The 17,856-nt window shown below is 38.2% G+C and overlaps 1 protein-coding gene across 9 annotated transcripts in view; it reads left to right on the plus strand.

The window, feature by feature from the left end:
- ACOT11 (acyl-CoA thioesterase 11) overlaps positions 1-17,856 on the plus strand; it is a 100,923-nt gene that overhangs the window by 62,946 nt on the left and 20,121 nt on the right. For all 9 annotated transcript variants that reach the window (XM_087960313.1, XM_026665920.2, XM_026665921.2 and 6 more), the window contains 6 exons: positions 2,450-2,510; positions 5,636-5,737; positions 9,704-9,839; positions 12,068-12,224; positions 15,254-15,373; positions 15,889-16,033. In XM_087960313.1, coding sequence (XP_087816439.1) covers positions 2,450-2,510; positions 5,636-5,737; positions 9,704-9,839; positions 12,068-12,224; positions 15,254-15,373; positions 15,889-16,033 — 721 coding nt within the window. The remainder of the gene's footprint in view (positions 1-2,449; positions 2,511-5,635; positions 5,738-9,703; positions 9,840-12,067; positions 12,225-15,253; positions 15,374-15,888; positions 16,034-17,856) is intronic.

A 17,856-nucleotide genomic window follows, 5' to 3' on the forward strand; every position in this document is an offset into this window, starting at 1 on the left:
TACAATTATGGAGTATTACATTTTCTACCTGTTTGTCATATCAGTGCATTTCCCAATGTCAGTTGATAGAAATGTAACTCAGTTATTATGTCCTACAGCTTAGGCTTCTATAAAGAATCTAGAAATAGTTTCTTTTAACTCTGAATTTGATGTAATTTTATAGCAATATTTTAAAATGTGTGCATGTATCGTAATTTTTCTGAGAAATAGGAAGGAGAACAGAAGGAAAGATAATGGCTGATTTTGTGTGTGCATTTTCCTGGGAATAAGTTCTGCTTAAGTGAACTATAACTACACTAACATCCCACGCTAACCATGCTTCTTTATACAAACTATAGTTGGCTTGGGTTGCACAGCAAATTAAGGCACAAGAAATAACAAATTTTGGGTTTACTCTGGGTAGAAATAGGTGAAATGTTATTTGGCTACCATTTTGGACTAAGTTTCTTAGAAGTCCCAACTGAAACAGGAAGAAGTTATTTACTAGAGGAATTATAATCCAGATGACTTCAGATTTGTTTAGTCTTTTAAAACCATACTTACTTCATTGTGGACTGTGTTCATTGTGTATCCTGTTTTTAAAGTATTTACGATTACAGTAGAAGATGTTCTGCAAAACCTAAAACAACTCTTACACTGTGACAGCTAATATCTAGATAAAAGTGCATTGTTTTATGTTCCATTAATTCAATTTTCATTCTGTCCTTTGGTTCATATAAAACATTAAGTGTTTTGAATACTGCTTTTGGTTTCATCAGTAGATCACTTTTTGTTTGGCTTTTGTATCTTCCATATATGCTCCATTTATGTTTCATCCTTTTTAAAGCTGTATAAGTAGTTCTCAACTTAATATCACATTTGAGCCCAACATTCCCATTGCTAAGTGAGGCAGTTGTTAAGTGAGTTGTGCCTCATTTTATGACCTTTTTGGCCATAATTGTTAAACAAATTACTTCAGTTGTTAAGTGTATCATGCAGTCATTAAGTGAATCTGGCTTCCCTCACTGACTGCTGGTTGGAAGCCATTTGGGAAGGTTACAAATGGTAATCACATGACCCCATGATGCTGCAATCGTCATAAATACATGTCAGTTGCCAAGCATCCAAATTTTGACTACATGACCATCGGGATGCTGCAATAGTTGTAAATGTGAAAATCGGTCATAAGCCCCTTTTTTCAGTCCTGGTGTATCTTCAAATGGTCATTAAACGAATGGTTGTAAGCCGAGGACCATCTGTACCTAACCTTCACTTGAGGACATGCTAAGATGGGTTTTATGTTCTTTGGTGATTAGGGAACAAGAAGTAGCTTGCAGTCTTTACACTCCAGTATTCATGGTTGTGGTGAGTGTAGTTATGAATGTTATGAATTTATTCAGGATTTATTTATTTTTCCTATTTATTGGCTAGATTTATTTTGCTCAAGGTAGCATTCCCTTCTGTTTCCCTCCATCCTAATACCATACAGGGTGGTGGGTTATTCAAGGATGTCTGATCCAAAATCATCCAGTGAATCTTTGTGGCCTCACCAATTCCTGTCTAACACCTTAACTCCTGCAACAAAATGTTTTGGAATGAAATATTAAAGCAGGTCCCAATATCATTTGAAGAATCCTCCTCATGTCTTATGTCTTCACCATTTGATTCTACACTAGGCAACTGAAAGTTGAGAGAAAGCCAATACTGGTTTGGAGCATTGAATGAAACCTGAATATCTGTGAGTCTAGAAAGATAGCCAAGGGATGGCATGTTCCTTTTCATTTACTGAGTATCAGACATGACTAAATGTATATTTAGTCACATGTGAAATCTTATCTCTGTGTCCTAACCAGTGAACCCAAATGCCCTGGAACTCTTGGCTTCCAAAGTCTTCCGTTAGGGAGAAAGGAAAAATAAAATAATATTTATCCACAAGTCACCTGTCTGTCCAGAACAGTATCTTAATCCTTCTGTCCAGATGCCTGCAAGAATTACTTTAAGTGTGTGGGTTTTTAGACAGCCATTGGAAGTGACAAACAATCAACAAAAGAACCAATCAGCTGCTCAGAATTCAAATATGGCTCCAAATGAACAACCAACCAAACGACCAACTGACCAAACTGGCACACAAGACATTTATAAGCTATGGAGAATAGGACAGGACAATTCTGTTGATGATGTTACCTTGTCTGATAGTGAAACTTTCAGAAACTAAATTGAAACAAGCTTGGAGAGCAAACCATTCCAAAATCTAAATCCGAACTACAAGTATTTTCTATTATTTTAAAGCCATGGGAAGTGTTTAGATTCACAGCCTTTTTTTTTTTTTTAACAAATGAAGCTTGCCAGCATGTTTGTAAAATAGTACCTCCCACTCAGATCAACTACATATTAGAACTACAAGATGTTTTCTATCAATGGCATTTTGGAGAATTTTATCTTACCTTTCATTTTTTCCCCCTATTCCTAGGGTAGGGCAAGTTGTCAACATCAAAGCTAAAGTGAACCGAGCATTTAATACTAGCATGGAGGTATGTATCAGTGGTGGGATTCAAATTTTTTTACTACTGGTTCTGTGGGCATGGCTTGGTGGACATGATTTGGTGGGTGTGGCAGGGGAAGGATACTGTAAAATCTTCATTCCCACCCCACTCCAGGGGAAGGATATTGTAAAATCTCCATTCCCACCCTACTCTGAGGGAAGATTACTACAAAATCCCATTCCCTCCCCATCCCACTAACCTGCTTTCCAGCTCCTATGCAGGGCAACAAAGGAAGACCCAGCCGATCAGCTGGGATTCGGGAGGCAGAGAATAGATGGGGGCGGGGCCAGTCAGAGGTGGTATTTGCCAGTTCTCCGAACTACTCAAAATTTCTGCTACTGGTTCTCCAGAACAGGTCAGAACCTGTTAAATACCACCTCTGGTATGTATGCTTCAACATCATCTTGGGTGACTGTTTGCCTTGAGTTTGGAAGCTATATTTCAGATACAGTTTGCATCTTGCCCCATTAAGTGTCCAAATTCTTCCCTACATGCTTCTGAATTGTCTACTGAGAGTTGATTATATACAGGTTGCATCTTCAAGCCAGAGGTAGACAACTGACCATACTGTTCCATTTTTGCAACCCCAAGGTGCTCATTGATGTGATGGCATTAAGTTTATTTTATTTTATTTATTTATTTTGTCAAACTATTAGATAACAGATATAAATATAAACATGATTATAAATACATGAAATGTATATGAATAAGAAAAAAAGAAACAATAGGACAGGGATGGTAGGCACGTTGGTGCGCTTATGCACGCCCCCTATGTTGCTGTTGTTCAGTGGCTTTTCTGTCTTCTGAAGAAATGAGATATTGGCTGCACTATGATTACATTTTCTTATGGAAGTACATTTGAATTCCACTTGTTCCTAGGACACAGTTCTATCAGATGATCAATCTGTACATTGGTTCAGAGTGAAACTCATTGCAGTCCAAAGTATGAGCTTTATTTGCTTGCATGTCATTGGCTGTATTTTTTATTTGATAAATAAATTATTCCCCCTCCCCACTATAAGACAAAAAGATTGAGGCACTTGTTAGTCTGTAAAAACACTTGTAAAATCAAAACAAATTTTGTTTTATGAAACAAAAAGCCAGCATTAACAACTTAGCACTACTAACAAACATGGGAATGAAATTTGTACAGCTCAGAGTTGTACAGTTGCAGTTAAAATCACAAATAGGGGTGGAATAACTAAAATAATATAATCATCATGCTTCAACCTGTTGCCAAAAACTTGAATTTAGAGGATTATGAAAACGTTTCTTGGGAAGGAAATACAACATTGGGACAGAAGTTTTAGAAAAAGTTAAGACTGCTCTGTATCCGGCAGGTTTAGAGTCATACAGCAGTGTACAAATGTATATATTCCATATCAAGCTTCCTGTCAGCAAAAAAAGAGTTTTACCAGAAAGCATATCAGATTTGTCAATTTCTGCTTGGGGTGTTACCTTTATTGTAATTGAAATACAATTTGTGTATTGCACATCCCATAGTTGTTGAGATTCACACACTAGCATTGTATATCATCAAAATTGTATCTAGCTCATCTAATTGGTCTTTTGGATTTGCTTCTGTAAATCCTGCAATTTAGCAACAACATTGCTAGGTTAGCATTTTGTGGAATACTTAAGAAACGTTAACATAATAAATGCAAATATCCTGTTTGCTCAGGTGGGTTGGGAGAAGATGTGAGGCTCTTAAGAACAGTGTCCGCACTTCGGCAGGAAGTTGTTTCTATTTGTCTTTTTCAAGTTGAACAAGACACCCAAACACACACAGTGATGGTTGAACATATGTTGGCTCAACTTCAGTGCCTTTTCTTATTCTCATTCAACAGAGACACTTGATGGAGACTTAGGCTTATATAGCTAGTCCTTGACTTACAACCACAAATAAGCAAGGTGGTTGTTACGTGTGTCACACCCAGTTCTAGGACTTTTTTTTGCCATGGTTATTAAGTGAACCACTGCAATCATTAAGTAAATAATGTGATTGTTGAGTGAATCCAGATTTCCCCCATTGATTTTGCTTGTTGGAAGCCAGCTGCGAAGGTTGTAAATGACATTCACATGACCCCAGAACACTGAGCTGTTGTAAATTCAAGCAAAATTGTCAAAATCCACATTTTGATCACATGACTGTGAGGAATTCCATGACCAACGTAAATGCGAGTAGCAGTTGTAAGTCACTTTTTCCAGTGCTCTTGTAACTTCGAACAGTCACTAAAGAATGGTTATAAGTTGAGAACTGATTGTATTTGCTTGAGGGTAAAAGAGATTGCTGTGCAAACAAACTATGTTTGGATAATACAAGTAGAAGCTCCTCTGCAGATTTTTTCTGTGATAAGACTTGGAGGTCATCTTATGCAATTACCTGCCAGTTCAGGTATCCATTACTTAATGGTGGAAAAATCAGGAACCCTGGAACTGCCAGCATGTTTCTTCTTACTTGTGCTCATGTCCTCTGTAAAAGTTCAGTGTCGTCCGTGGAATATAGCCTTTGATTTCATGATGCTATCCTCTATATGGACTAGAAACTTTGAGAATGTTCATTGAAAGTGTGTAAAACAGAAAAGCAACACTTTCCTGAATGCCAAGCATTGTGCTATGTCATGTACACAACTTGCATAATGTTAATTTTCCTTTCAATTTTGATTGCTTTTTTTGTAATAATACACAAGTGTCTATGCAGGCTCAAAGGGGCCATTTCCACTCCTTTTATGTGTAATTTGGCTTCCTTTATAGGTGAAAGGAACAGTTTGATCTAAGGAATGTCAGGTTTTGTTTTGCTGCCTCAGTGAACAAAGGTTTGTACAGTAATTCATTTGCTTAGAAAACAGTAGCAGAAACACAATCATTGCACTTCCTACTGTCTTCTACTCATTCTCAGTATGAGTTGCCCAAACTGGATTAAACACTGGAACAAAACAATAAGATAGTGAGCAGTGCAATTCCTTCAGGTGGTACAAAGTGGTCCTTTGAGGAAGGGAACTGTAATATTTTTTTTAATTGATTGATTGGTGAAAGGTAATAGATACTGGGCTTTAAAAAAAAGACTTCTCTCATAGAGGGTTTTCATCCTTTCTCCTGGTGATGGTTTTCAGGTTGGGGTGCAGGTCAGCTGTGAGGATCTCTGCAGTGGTGAGCAATGGAGTGTGTGCAAAGCATACGCAACATTTGTCACTGAACACAAACTAACTGCTAAGGTAGGTGTACAATCAAATAATTTCTCTCACTGCTTTCTCTCTCATATCTCTCTCCTTCTCCCTCCCTCCCTCTCTCTCATCTCTCTACTAATATTTGTTTTTATGTTTCTTATTTACTCCATTCATACAACTGCCCACTTCTCTGGGTGGCTCTCAAGGTTTAAAACAATTAACAACATTGACAAAGGAAAATGGTAAAGTGATAAAATTTAATAACACAAAACATTGCACCAGAGACCACAACTCAAGCAGACAGCAAAATTATCAGACTTTCTGGCTCTGTTCCTGAGCTAAGAACCAGGTCTTCAGGGCCTTCTTAAAACCCTGATTTATTTGCAACAGCACTGCTGGCTAATGCAGGGGTCATCAAGATATTTTAACTCCTATGTGGGTTATAAGCTCATCAAATTAAAAAAAAATTAAACACACCCTCAAATGAAGTTATGTGACTCCATGGGCCCAAACCTACAGTTCTCTTGGCTGTATACCAGAAAATTTTGCAATTGACTTCATCCAAGATGCCTTTGATTTTTCAGTCTAGTATATCTCTGTGGTCTCCCATCAATTTATGAATCAGTACTAACCCTGCTGACTTTTTTGAGACCAGCTAAGGTGAGCTTGGTGCTTTGTGTATACATTTCTGAAAAGAGTTCTGCAATACTGAAATAGGATGCTATTGCTCATTTATTTTCAGAATGTGTAGGTTGGTGCAGAGTGATAAACATATTGGCAGTGTGGTTTGATTGATGGGGTGATACCAAATGAAAGTTGATTGCACAGTATTTGTAAACTATGCCAAGATTGCAACTCTTTGCATCTTTATAAAGCAGGAAGTCTGGCTATGATTAAAATTGTTTGAAAATAAGTATGTATAAGGTTACAATGAAACTATTACAGCTACATACAAATAACTTCTTGAAATTCTCTCCTGTGTAGTGTATAGCTAACGGAGGACTCTGTGTGTGTGTGTGATGTAGTGCATGCTGCTGTTGCAATGCTGTTGCTGCATTGCTTCTTTTTTTCTTTTGATTTTTTCCCATTTTTTATTAAGTAAAAAGAAAGCAAAATTCCTCTCAGAACTAAACTAAACTGCATGAATGATTCTTCAGTCTGCATTGACTTAGAGAGCAATGACAAGTAGAGTTCCTTTGGGGTCTGTCTTGGAGCCAGGATTATTCAACATTTAAAAAAAAGTATCTGATAGAATTGATAGGCAACTTATGAAATTTGGGAGGGCGCTGAGCACTCTTTGAGCTTGGTTGTTTTCTGACAGACATTTCATTACCCAAACTAGGTAACCTCATCAGTACTAGCATCAGCAATTTAGCATTGATGATGTTACCTAGTTTGGGTAATGAAATGTCTGAAAGAAAACAACCCAAGCTCAGAGAGCACCAACAATTGCTCATTTCAACCCTGAGTTACAAATATTCTCCTTTATCGGCACTTATAACATTGGAAGGATTAGCCAATGCCCAAGACAAAAAAATAAGATTGAAGTGTAATATGGACAAGTTGGAAGATTGAGAAGATCAGTTTGTCCATTAAGGTTTGTCCATATTTTGGGAGAGAAAATATAGGAGTCACATGTGAAAAGGGGAATCCATGGTTTGGAAATGTTGCATCTGAGAAGGATTTAGGTGTGGTCATTGAAAGTTGAACAAGCACTGTGAAACAGCTACTAGAAGGGCTAACACAGTACTGGGTGGAGTAGAAAATCAAATGCATTAGTATCAAGTCATTATTCCTTTCTGCTTGGCATTGTGAGACTACACCTGGAATACAGCATAAGATTCTGGGCACCATGTTCTCAGAAATAAAGAGACCTTTACAGAATAAAGAAGGTTCTTGCATCTTAGGTGGGGGGAAACTAAGCTGAGATAAACCTGTTTACTATTTCAGGGGAAGCCATCAGCAAACCCTAGAGTTATAGATTAGACCAGGAAGTTATATCTAATATGTGTGTATGTGTGTGTGTGTGTGTGTGTGTGAAATAACACTCATGCATCATCACAAAATCTCCAGAACCATAAAGCCTACAAACCTGAAGTTTGGCACGTATGTTCCTCTTGACTTCTAGATGCTCACTAAGAAAGGATTTTTGGAAATGACCATCACAACATTAGTATTTCCTATATTATTATTAACACGCTCTGATGATAAGGAGTTCTACTCCCCCTCCCCACCTGAAAAGAAATCTGTTCCAAATGCAAAACACAAACAGCCCTCAATTCTCTCACACATTGACAGGACGCCAGCCAGATGAATACCAATGGATGCTGGTAGCCAGAGGCACATTTTTTTTCTTTATTTCCTTCCCCCAAAACTTGCCCGATCACATAGTTTCGTAGTGAAGCATGGGTATCCTGCTAGTAAATTAATATAACCAGGACCTTTTTATAATTCAAGCATCATCCCTGTTATAAACATGATTTGTGAATTTAAAACACACTGGCAAACCATGGGGAGACATACAGAGCAGACCTCTCAGGATTTAAGTAAGCCGTATCTCTTCTGCAGGGGCAGATTTTTCTGTCCACAAATTGCTTGGATGTGTTTCTGTCATCCCATCATTATTAATGTGTACTTTCATAGGCCGCCAAATCAATAATTCTTTTTGAAGTTGCATTAAGTAATATATCTGGGCATACCATAGCCAAACTACATATTTATGCTAGTAAGTTTTAATATTGTGTTCAGGACAAGGCATGTCCTTTTTGTAACAAGAAGCAATTGTATAGGAAGAGGATTTAATTTTTCCAGGTATTTACCCACTAAGAAACCCCTTCATCTCCTAAAAGTGATTCTTGAAAATTATTTCCAATCTTCCACTCCATTCAAGAGAATAGAATATTTATTAGGATTGGGCATTGATCCAGATTCAAAGATAGAAAAGTGCCTTATAGAATACAGAATTTCAGTGTTGGAAGAGACTTGGAGGTCTTCTAGTGAAATCCTCTGCCAAAGCGGAAGTTCTTATAGCATCCCAGACAAGTGGCTGTCCTGTCTCTTCCTAAAAGCCTCCAGTGTTGGAACATCTACAGCTTCTGAAGGCAAGCCATTCTGCTGATTAATTGTTCTCACAGTCAGGAAATTCCTCCTTATTTTTAGGTTGAATATCTCCATTTGGAACAATTGTGAATGCTCAGATAATCCCTGCCAGCTGCAGGCTCATACACTAGGGGCTGTCTTCCTTTCCAGGCTCATACACAGGAGCTGTCTGATCCCAGAAAATGATACAATCGATTCAAGTGGGTTCTGCTGACCAGTATTAGGTACATATCCATGCATACTCCAAGTCACTTATTCCATTTTAAATCCAGATCACTGATCACTGGCCAGTTCTAGAATTCCCTGAATCTTAACAGAATAACAAGAGTTGGAAGGTACCTTCTAGTCTTCTAGTCTAGTCAACCCCTTAATAAGCTTTTGCAGATGGGGCGAAATCAAACTACAGAACCCATCCAAGTGAACAACTGAAGAATGCGGGAAATACATCGAGTGGCTATTTGTGTAAACTCTAAAATTCTACGCTCAGCTAATCTGCAAGGCAGTTACTTGATTACGTTGAGGGTAAGGCAGATTTGAACAGTGATACTTTAGACAAGCAAATGGTCTAGAGCAGGGGTGGGCAAACTACGGCCCGCGGGCCACATCCGGCCCGTTGGTCTTTTTAATCCGGCCCGCTGAAGATTGGTACAGAATTAAGGTTTGATGTGAATGATTGAATGATTGCATTCATTTGATTTTGACTTGTAATGACAGGCATTTCGACACCAGGTGGTGCATTAGGCGCAGTGACTTGATTTTGCAGAGATTTTGCAGTTTTTTATATGTATCATATCTTGTGCTGACCCGGCCCGTCTGTCAAATTTTAAAAGTCAATGAGGCCCCCGAGCCAAAAAGTTTGCCCACCCCTGGTCTAGAGTGAGAGGCATGTTACATATTATCTTCCCTTTTTCTTAGATAAAGTTAAGGCCCCTGGATCCTCAAACAGAAGAGGAGAAAACTGAATACAGCGTTGCTGCTGAACGTCGCCGTATGAGACTGGTGCACACAGATACAATAAAAGACCTGCTTACTAAGAGCCCTGAGCAGGCTGGTAGAGTATCTTCTAACATTCTTTCTAGGGCTTCGGCTGTGTGTCATGGGTTACCTTGGCTTTATTTCCGTTCACTTCATTTTACATCATCTCTATCATTTTAAAACACTTGATTGCTATTCATAAATCCTTATGTGAGGAGAAATTCCAGTCAATATTTAAATTGGCAAGGTGTTCTCCAGTTCAGGAAATAGAACTCAACCATTCAAAATGTAGAAAGATGAGCTTACCATTGTTGGCCATTTGGAAAGCATGGCATTCACTGAAAATTGGGAATCACCCATAGATGCTTGGGGAATTCAGTGTTTATGTAAATTCATTTCAGTATATTAAACTAGTCTTCCTAGTTTGTACTGGTGATAATTATATTCAGCCAGTTTGGTGTAATGGTCAAGGCATCGGTTAGAAACTGAGAGATCGAGAGTTCTAGTCCTACCTTGGGCACAAAGCTAGTTTGGATCAGTTTCTCCTTTCTTTCTTTCTTTCTTTCTTTCTTTCTTTCTTTCTTTCTTTCTTTCTTTCTTTCTTTCTTTCTTTCTTTCTTTCTTTTCTCTCTCTCTCTCTCTCTCTTTCCCTCTCTCTCTCTCTCTTACAAAACACATGCTTGTAAGGCCAGTGGATCTTCCTACCAGCTGTTTTTATATGATGAATAGTACATGATGTGCACTGGTTTCCTATGGTAAAAATTACATGAAACGATGATGATAGGTTTGTTGCTAGGAAGAAGAAAACGGTTGAATTGTGTTGTAGAGATAATCTTTTGACCATATTGCTGCTTGTTTATATAAAACAACAGTATTTATGGTGGCATCTGCTAGTAAACATGGTTGTTAAGAATTCCATACAGCTCATCCATGTGGTTGTGATAGTGGAAAGTGCTACTAAAAAGCTACCTTTGGTTTACAGTTATTCAATCCACAAAGGATCACAGTTATAATAGGATGTGCATCTCTGGCCAGGAATCCATTCACTGATGTTGACAAGTTATTTCTGGAAAGTGAGCAATGATGCCACTAGCCCTGCTAGATGCCTTGGATCAGCTGAGCTGCAGAGCTGATCTTAATTCCCAGTAACTAATTCAGGAAGACCCCAGTACAAGAAGTTGCTGGTTCCATTAATTCCACCTGTTGTGCTGCAAGGGGTGGAATTAATGGGACAAGTATAATAATAATGCACTAAATAGCAAGAAGAAGCAGAAATTATTTTTAAAATAAATCTGCCCAAAAAAGAAAGCGATCAAACTGTTGACATGCAAGAGAGAGGCTACTTGGAAAGCATGGTATAGAAGAAGCAATAGTCATAGCTCCCTTTTATATTTTAAGTACTTTCTTGCTTGCTTCATTTAATTCAGAGATGTGAAGCTTGAAGCAACACGCAGCCTCAGAATTCCACAACAAGTTGAATCCAGATTGTAATTTAAACCTGAGAGTAGGAAGATATGCTTAAATATAGTCTCATGCAGGTACCCCTAGTCCAATTGTATGCTGCAATTAATTTTTAAGTATATAGAAAGTATACAATATTTAAGTTGGATGCTTTAGGTACTCACGAATAAAGGTAGGTATATGTGCCCCAGGATAATGCTGCAGGATTGGATCTGGGTTGGTCACTGGATCAGAGGTTTTTTCTTCCAAGCTTTTAGACTCATGCTGGAGCTCATCTTCAAGGAACTTCTCTCTCGCCTAGCCTTCTCTCTAGGCGAGAGAGAAATTCCCTAAAGATGTCTATGGAGATTCTTAGTCATCCAGTGCATGGTTGTCCCAAAGGTGCTTTTTCAAGAGGCAACTGGATTTTCTGGATTTTCTTTGAAAACGTTTTGCTTCTCATTCAAGAAGCTTCTTCAGCTGAAGAAGCTTCTTGAATAAGAAGCAAAACATCTTTAAAGAAAAAGAAAGAAAATCCAGTTGCCTCTTGAAAAACCACTTTTGGGGCTTTCCTGAAGATGGGTTCCAATATCAGTCTGAAAGCTTGGAAGATAAAACCTCTGGTCCCAATGGCCGACTCAGATTGGATCCTGCAGCTTTAGATTATACTGACTGCTTGCTGTGTATGACAACAGGTCGACAGCAGTTTCACTCTCCACCAGGTGAAGCTTACATATACTGGAGTTGGAGGATAAAAGAAGAGACCTGAGCATTACTTCAAGTGCCTACCTGGTAGTTTAACCCTGAGAAGGTTGCTCCTGTGCAGATACACCTCTGATGGAGCGTATCTTTTTCCTCTCATAGGTCCCGAGAACAGAGAATGCAATGTGACCATACCTGCTGAAAAGACCAGAGTGGAAAGCGTGGAACTCATTTTACCTCCACATGCCAACCATCAGGGAAATACATTTGGTGGGCAGATTATGGCGTGGATGGAAAATGTGGCCACAATATCGGCAAGGTAGGTGCTTGCATCTTGCTGAAGGGAAAAATGAAATAATGGTGGTTGATTAAAATCTGGCTTTATATGTAATTAGTCCTAATTACATATCAGGTTAGAGTTAAATGGATGAATTTACTGCCTGCTTTCTTCACTGAGGGATTCCCATTTCATTATACGCTGATGATAAAGACATTTTCATATGGCACACTTTCAAAATTACTATACAGGAAGTATGGGACATATTGCCTTCTGGAACTTGTTATTTTTAGCATTAAAAACCCAAATACATATATATATAGGTAGCCTTCAACCTGACACCGTAATTGAGTCTGAAATTACAGCTGTAAGACATACCAGTTGTTAAGTGAGTCATCACGTGACCAATTGTGATTTTACGCCTTTTTTCTTTTTGATACAGTCATTAAGGGAACACAGCGATTATAAAGTGAACACTACAGTTGTTAAGTAAATTCCCTGGTCATTGAGCAAACCCATTGTAGACTCCAGTTTTCAACAAGAAAAGCATAAATCAGTGTCACATGACTATAGGACTTTGCAAATAGCTGTAAATACAGGCTGGTTGTCAAGCCCCTAAAATATAATCGCATGACCGCAATGTCAGAACTTTGAATCTGAGTCATAAGTACTTTTTTTTGATCCATCGTAACCTGAGACAGTCATTAAATGACTGGTTGTTAAGTGAAGACTATCTGCAAAACTCAGCGGTGAACTAGGGATTGTCGTGGTCATTGTTTTCAGATTAATAAACTTTTTCATACTTGTAGAATAAGTCTGTCTATACATGCACTGTAAGTTTTTCTAATATAAGACAAAGAAGGGCAACTGGAGTCATTAATATTGTCAGTAGAAGAATATTGAGTTGTTGTTTTTTTGGAGTAGAACAATATTGAGGTTATCCAACTACTGGTTTTCTTCACACTTTATGAAAATTGGGAGCAACCTATAGAAATTAAGCATTCCAGCCTTAAACATTCATAATTTTCCTTTTACCCAAGATACAAGCACTGCATTTGAAGTCCACTGAAGGTTGATAGCAATAACACTTAGACTTATGTACTGCATTACAGGGCTTTATAGCCCTCTCTAAGCGATTTGCAGAGTCAGCATATTGCCCCCAACAATCTGGTTCCTCATTTTACTCACCTCAGAAGGAAGGAAGGCTGAGTTAACCTTGAGCCGGTGAGATTTGAATTGCCAAATTGCAGGCAGCCAGTAGTCAGCAGACGTAGCCTGCAATATGCATCCTAACCACTGTGCTACTACGGCCCTTATAGCTCTGATAGCAGTTATCCCAATGATAGCAATGTGGAAACATTTGATAAATGATCTGTATTGGTTTGTTAGGCTTGATGTCTCGCCGACTGCCAGGTTGAGTGAACGTGTAAGCAGAAATGAGAGAATTGGCGCAGGGTTTAAGAAGGCAGATGGACTATAATCTGGATGATATTAGGCTATTGTGATCACAAGAAAGGTCCATGAACCATCAGACGAATCTGGGACAGATTTCGGGATTGTGATACATAACTTTTATTTGGAAATATTCTGTGTCCACAACAGTCTGATTGTTGAGATAATAAACGGTATCATTGAATTTTTGGACTGTGACTTAATATTGTGAAGTTTTCTTAAAATCAATAGGTAGTATTAGAATAATTTTTCACAATTTCTAGATTTGTCAGGAGGCATGAAAATAAGGGGAAAGTATTGGACCGAAATCAATTCTTGATTGGCCAGTTTATTATCATTATTTCCTGATCCTATACACCTTCCATTCTTGCTTCAGTAGTAATAGGGTTTATTTTTCCTAATTGGATAAAAAAAAGAATTGGGAGGAAGTGTATATTGTCTGTAATTTGTAAAAAAAAACAAAAAAAAACTACAGTCTTGAAGGAAACTTATTGTCCAGTCATTGAAGGAGGATAGGAAGAAAGGAAAGACCAGCCTCTGTGTGAATTTGAAAAATGGATGATAACGGTCCTTTGTAAAGTTTGGAATTATAATTTCTTATACCATTCAAATAAATCCACATTTAAGGCCACATTTGCAAGTATATGTTGCCTTATGTTTACCTGCAGTTGATCTGGTGTAATTGTTCAGCATTTTCCACTGCACCTGATTTACATTTAACTATTGAGGTAATAGTACTAATATGCTCTAATTCTATCTTGAATTTATTTGAGTGGTTTTCACATCCCCTCAGTTTGTTTGGTGTTTAACTATGCAGCTGGAACAATTTTGTTCTCCTCTCTTTCTGCAATTTTTGTAAAGCTAATGAAAGCAAGAGGTTAATTTCCAAGGATAATGGTGAATGCACCTTTATGAATTGGCTAATAAATTTTCCTTAGTTATTATCAGATCAAGGCAGATATATTTTTAAGTGTGATTCTGGTAGAGACACATTGGAATTTCATGGGGACATCAGGAAACATCCCTTCTCAAGAGATGCTGATTTTTCTACTTCCAAAGCTAAATTCTGTCCTTTTTGTGAGGGAAAACAGAAGCTACCTTAGCCTAGCTGTTTTAGAAATTCACTTCCTTCCATACTGACTCATCTTTTAGCATACATTCTTCTTCACTCCCTTTTTCTTGAAGCTCTGAAACTGCCAGATTGTCTTTCATTCTTATTAGTGACAAACTAGCTGTTTCCCTTTAGGTGGCGATGTGTCTCCATTAATTCTGGGAATTTGGATGATCATTACCTGGAAAAGATGGAAAAGAGAAATTCAGTCTGTCCTTTGCAGCTTTCCCACATTCTCTCTCTCTCTGTCATTGCTCGGGCATCCGGAGTACCTTTTCAACTGGCAGATAGCCTTTCTCACAACAGGCCAGTTGATAAATCTAGCTCGGGCATAGTTTGACACTTGTAGTGTAACAGTAAACTTGGGTTAATTTATAACTTCCATCTGAGCTGTTGCTGATTGGCAAACAGTATTTAAATAGTTTGTTCAGCAGCACATGCATTACAGCTAGATGGACGGTGTTTATAATGTGATCAAACTCGATTCTATATTTCTATGTTCTTCCAGCCGATTGTGCAATGCCTATCCCACCCTGAAGACCATTGAAATGTTCCAGTTCAGGGGACCATCCCAGGTTGGGGATCGCCTTCTGTTCAAGGCCATTGTTAACAATGCATTTAAGAACAGGTATGTCTTCCTACCATTGTTCTAATCTAGAGCTAAGTGGATTTGGTCCGGAAATCAGTAGAAATTTGATGGAGTTGCATATATTAAACCATTTGATGATCTACTCTAATAAATGCAAAAGCATTGAAGAGGAAGGTTGAAAGAGGATGGTAAGAAATGGCTCATTTATTCCCCTCACTTATTCTTATATTAGCTACAACTCGAAACAATCCCAATATAGAACATTGTGGTTTGGCAATGTCTGGAAAGCCATAAGCCCTTATTTCATGAATGGATAACTTCTAAAATTTGCTGACATCTTTAAAATAAATAGAAAGCTAGATCTAAGCACATTAAAAATATAATGAGACATTGTGTATTCTTTAGAAAGCGTTTTGAAATTCATTCAAGAAATAGTTAATCAAAATGGGCTAGAATTCATTCTAACAGGTTGTAACATCGTATACAGTGTGATCTCAGCAGATTTTGTGCATGCAATTACTTATTTGCTCATTTTAAAATGTTCTTAATTGCAGCATGGAGGTTGGGGTGTGTGTCGAGGCCTATCGACATGAAATGGAACTCAAACAAAGACATATAAATAGTGCTTTCATGATTTTTGTGGTCTTGAATGAAAATCGTCAGCCCCGTATACTTCCAGTGCTGAAGCCAGAACCAGGGGTAAGAAAATGAAAATGGTGTTGCACGGCTTTGAAATTACACTGGTAGCCCAGAATGGTGTGTGACTCAAGGATATTTGTAGTGCAAATTCAATTTCCAGTTTGGGAACCACCTTAAAAAACATGATACACCTGGAGGAAAATGAATGAGAATTGTGAGTGAAGGTAGGAATGGACATTTGAAAGCTCACACTCTCCCCAAGTCTTGGGTGGAGCCACAGAATTCTCTTAAAATAAAAGTTGCCATTGAACTGTGACTTTTAATATGATAGCAAGGAAAACTATTCAATACAGATAGTCCTCAACTTACAACAGTTCATTTAGTGACTGTCCAACGTTACAACGGCACTGAAAAAAGTGACATGATCATTTTTCACACTTATGACCCTTTTGGCATTCCCATGGTCAATCCGGACGCTTGGCAACTGTCTCATATTTATGATGGTCGCAGTATCCTGGGGTCATGTAGTCACCTTTTGCAACCTTCTGACAAGCCAAGTCAATGGGGAAGCCAGGCTCACTTAACGTCCCATGTCTCCAACTAAACTGCAGCGATTCACTTAACAATTGTGACAAGAAAGGTTGTAAAATGGGCCAAAACTCAACAAATGTCTCACTTAGCAACAGAAATGTTGCGCTCAGTTGTGGTTGTAAGTCTAGAACTACCTGTATGTATGAAGTCATTAACTATATTTAATTATTTTTGGCCCACTTATTTTGTTCTGCTTGGTGAAATGTAGTGCTTGCTACGGCACTTGAAGATTTAAGAGTAGCTTGTGCCCTAAGAAGATTCAAGTATGTTACTGCTAAGCTGAAGTTTCAGTTGCATAGTAAGACAGAATCCTAGGACTTCTTATGTTTCTAGCTTTAGATTTAAAATATGCTGTTGTTTCACTGTGTCAGTCCTAAATGTGGTCGGCCGGTACTTTTTCTCACTCGTGTGCAAATCCAGGCAGCTGAGTTAATTCAGGAACCCATAGCTAAATTAAGCCGAATTGGTAGGCTACACAAGCACAGCCTATATGTCTTTGGATTTACTTTGTTTTTCCTCTATTATTACTTTGCTATAAACAACAGTTAATATACTTATAGAGTTGGTGGGACATAGTGAGATGAATCTAACCAAACCAATGAGGAAAATACAGCAATACTGTTTGTACCTCACTACAATAAGTGCCCTATGTAGAAGCAGCCTTGATTAGCTAGTAGGGTGTTTTTTTTAAATGTATGGCTGTGTTTTTTCCCCTTAGAGTCTTCCTTGGTTGGTTATACTTGTCATCCTTCAAGAGTTATTTTTCCCCAAGGCAAAGATGCTTCTAGTCTGCCTCCAATAGAATGGCTGTATTTGCTATGTTCACTTGGCAGCAGCGTTGGGAAGACCAATTGGGAAGAATTGACTCATAAAATTCATAAACAGACCGAAAGAGACCAATAGAAGAGAATAATTGTAGCTTAGGGTTGAACTGTGGGGTCCTTGGTGCTCTCTGAGCTTGGTGGTTTTCTTGCAGACGTTTCATTACCAAACAAGATAATATCATCAGTGCTCTGATGATGTTACCTAGTTTGGTAATGGAACGACTGCAAAAAAAAGCCACGAAGCTCAGAGAGTACTAAGGACCCCACAGATTGAAAGCGAAATAGGATGAAGTATTTTAAAAGAGGGAACCGCAAACACTGAATACAAACCTTCCTCCTTTAACGTTTGATTGCAGATCCCACCAATATTTACTGAATTGGGTTCTTAGTAAAACAGTGCCAGTCTCAGTGAGTGACTTATAAGAGCCATCCACAAAGCCTCTCTAGATTCTCTCACCCGACTAACTG

Source organism: Notechis scutatus, chromosome 3 (assembly GCF_049901735.1).
Source record: "Notechis scutatus isolate UNSWTSFEM ecotype Mainland chromosome 3, rNotScu1.2, whole genome shotgun sequence".
Lineage (NCBI taxonomy): Eukaryota > Metazoa > Chordata > Lepidosauria > Squamata > Elapidae > Notechis > Notechis scutatus.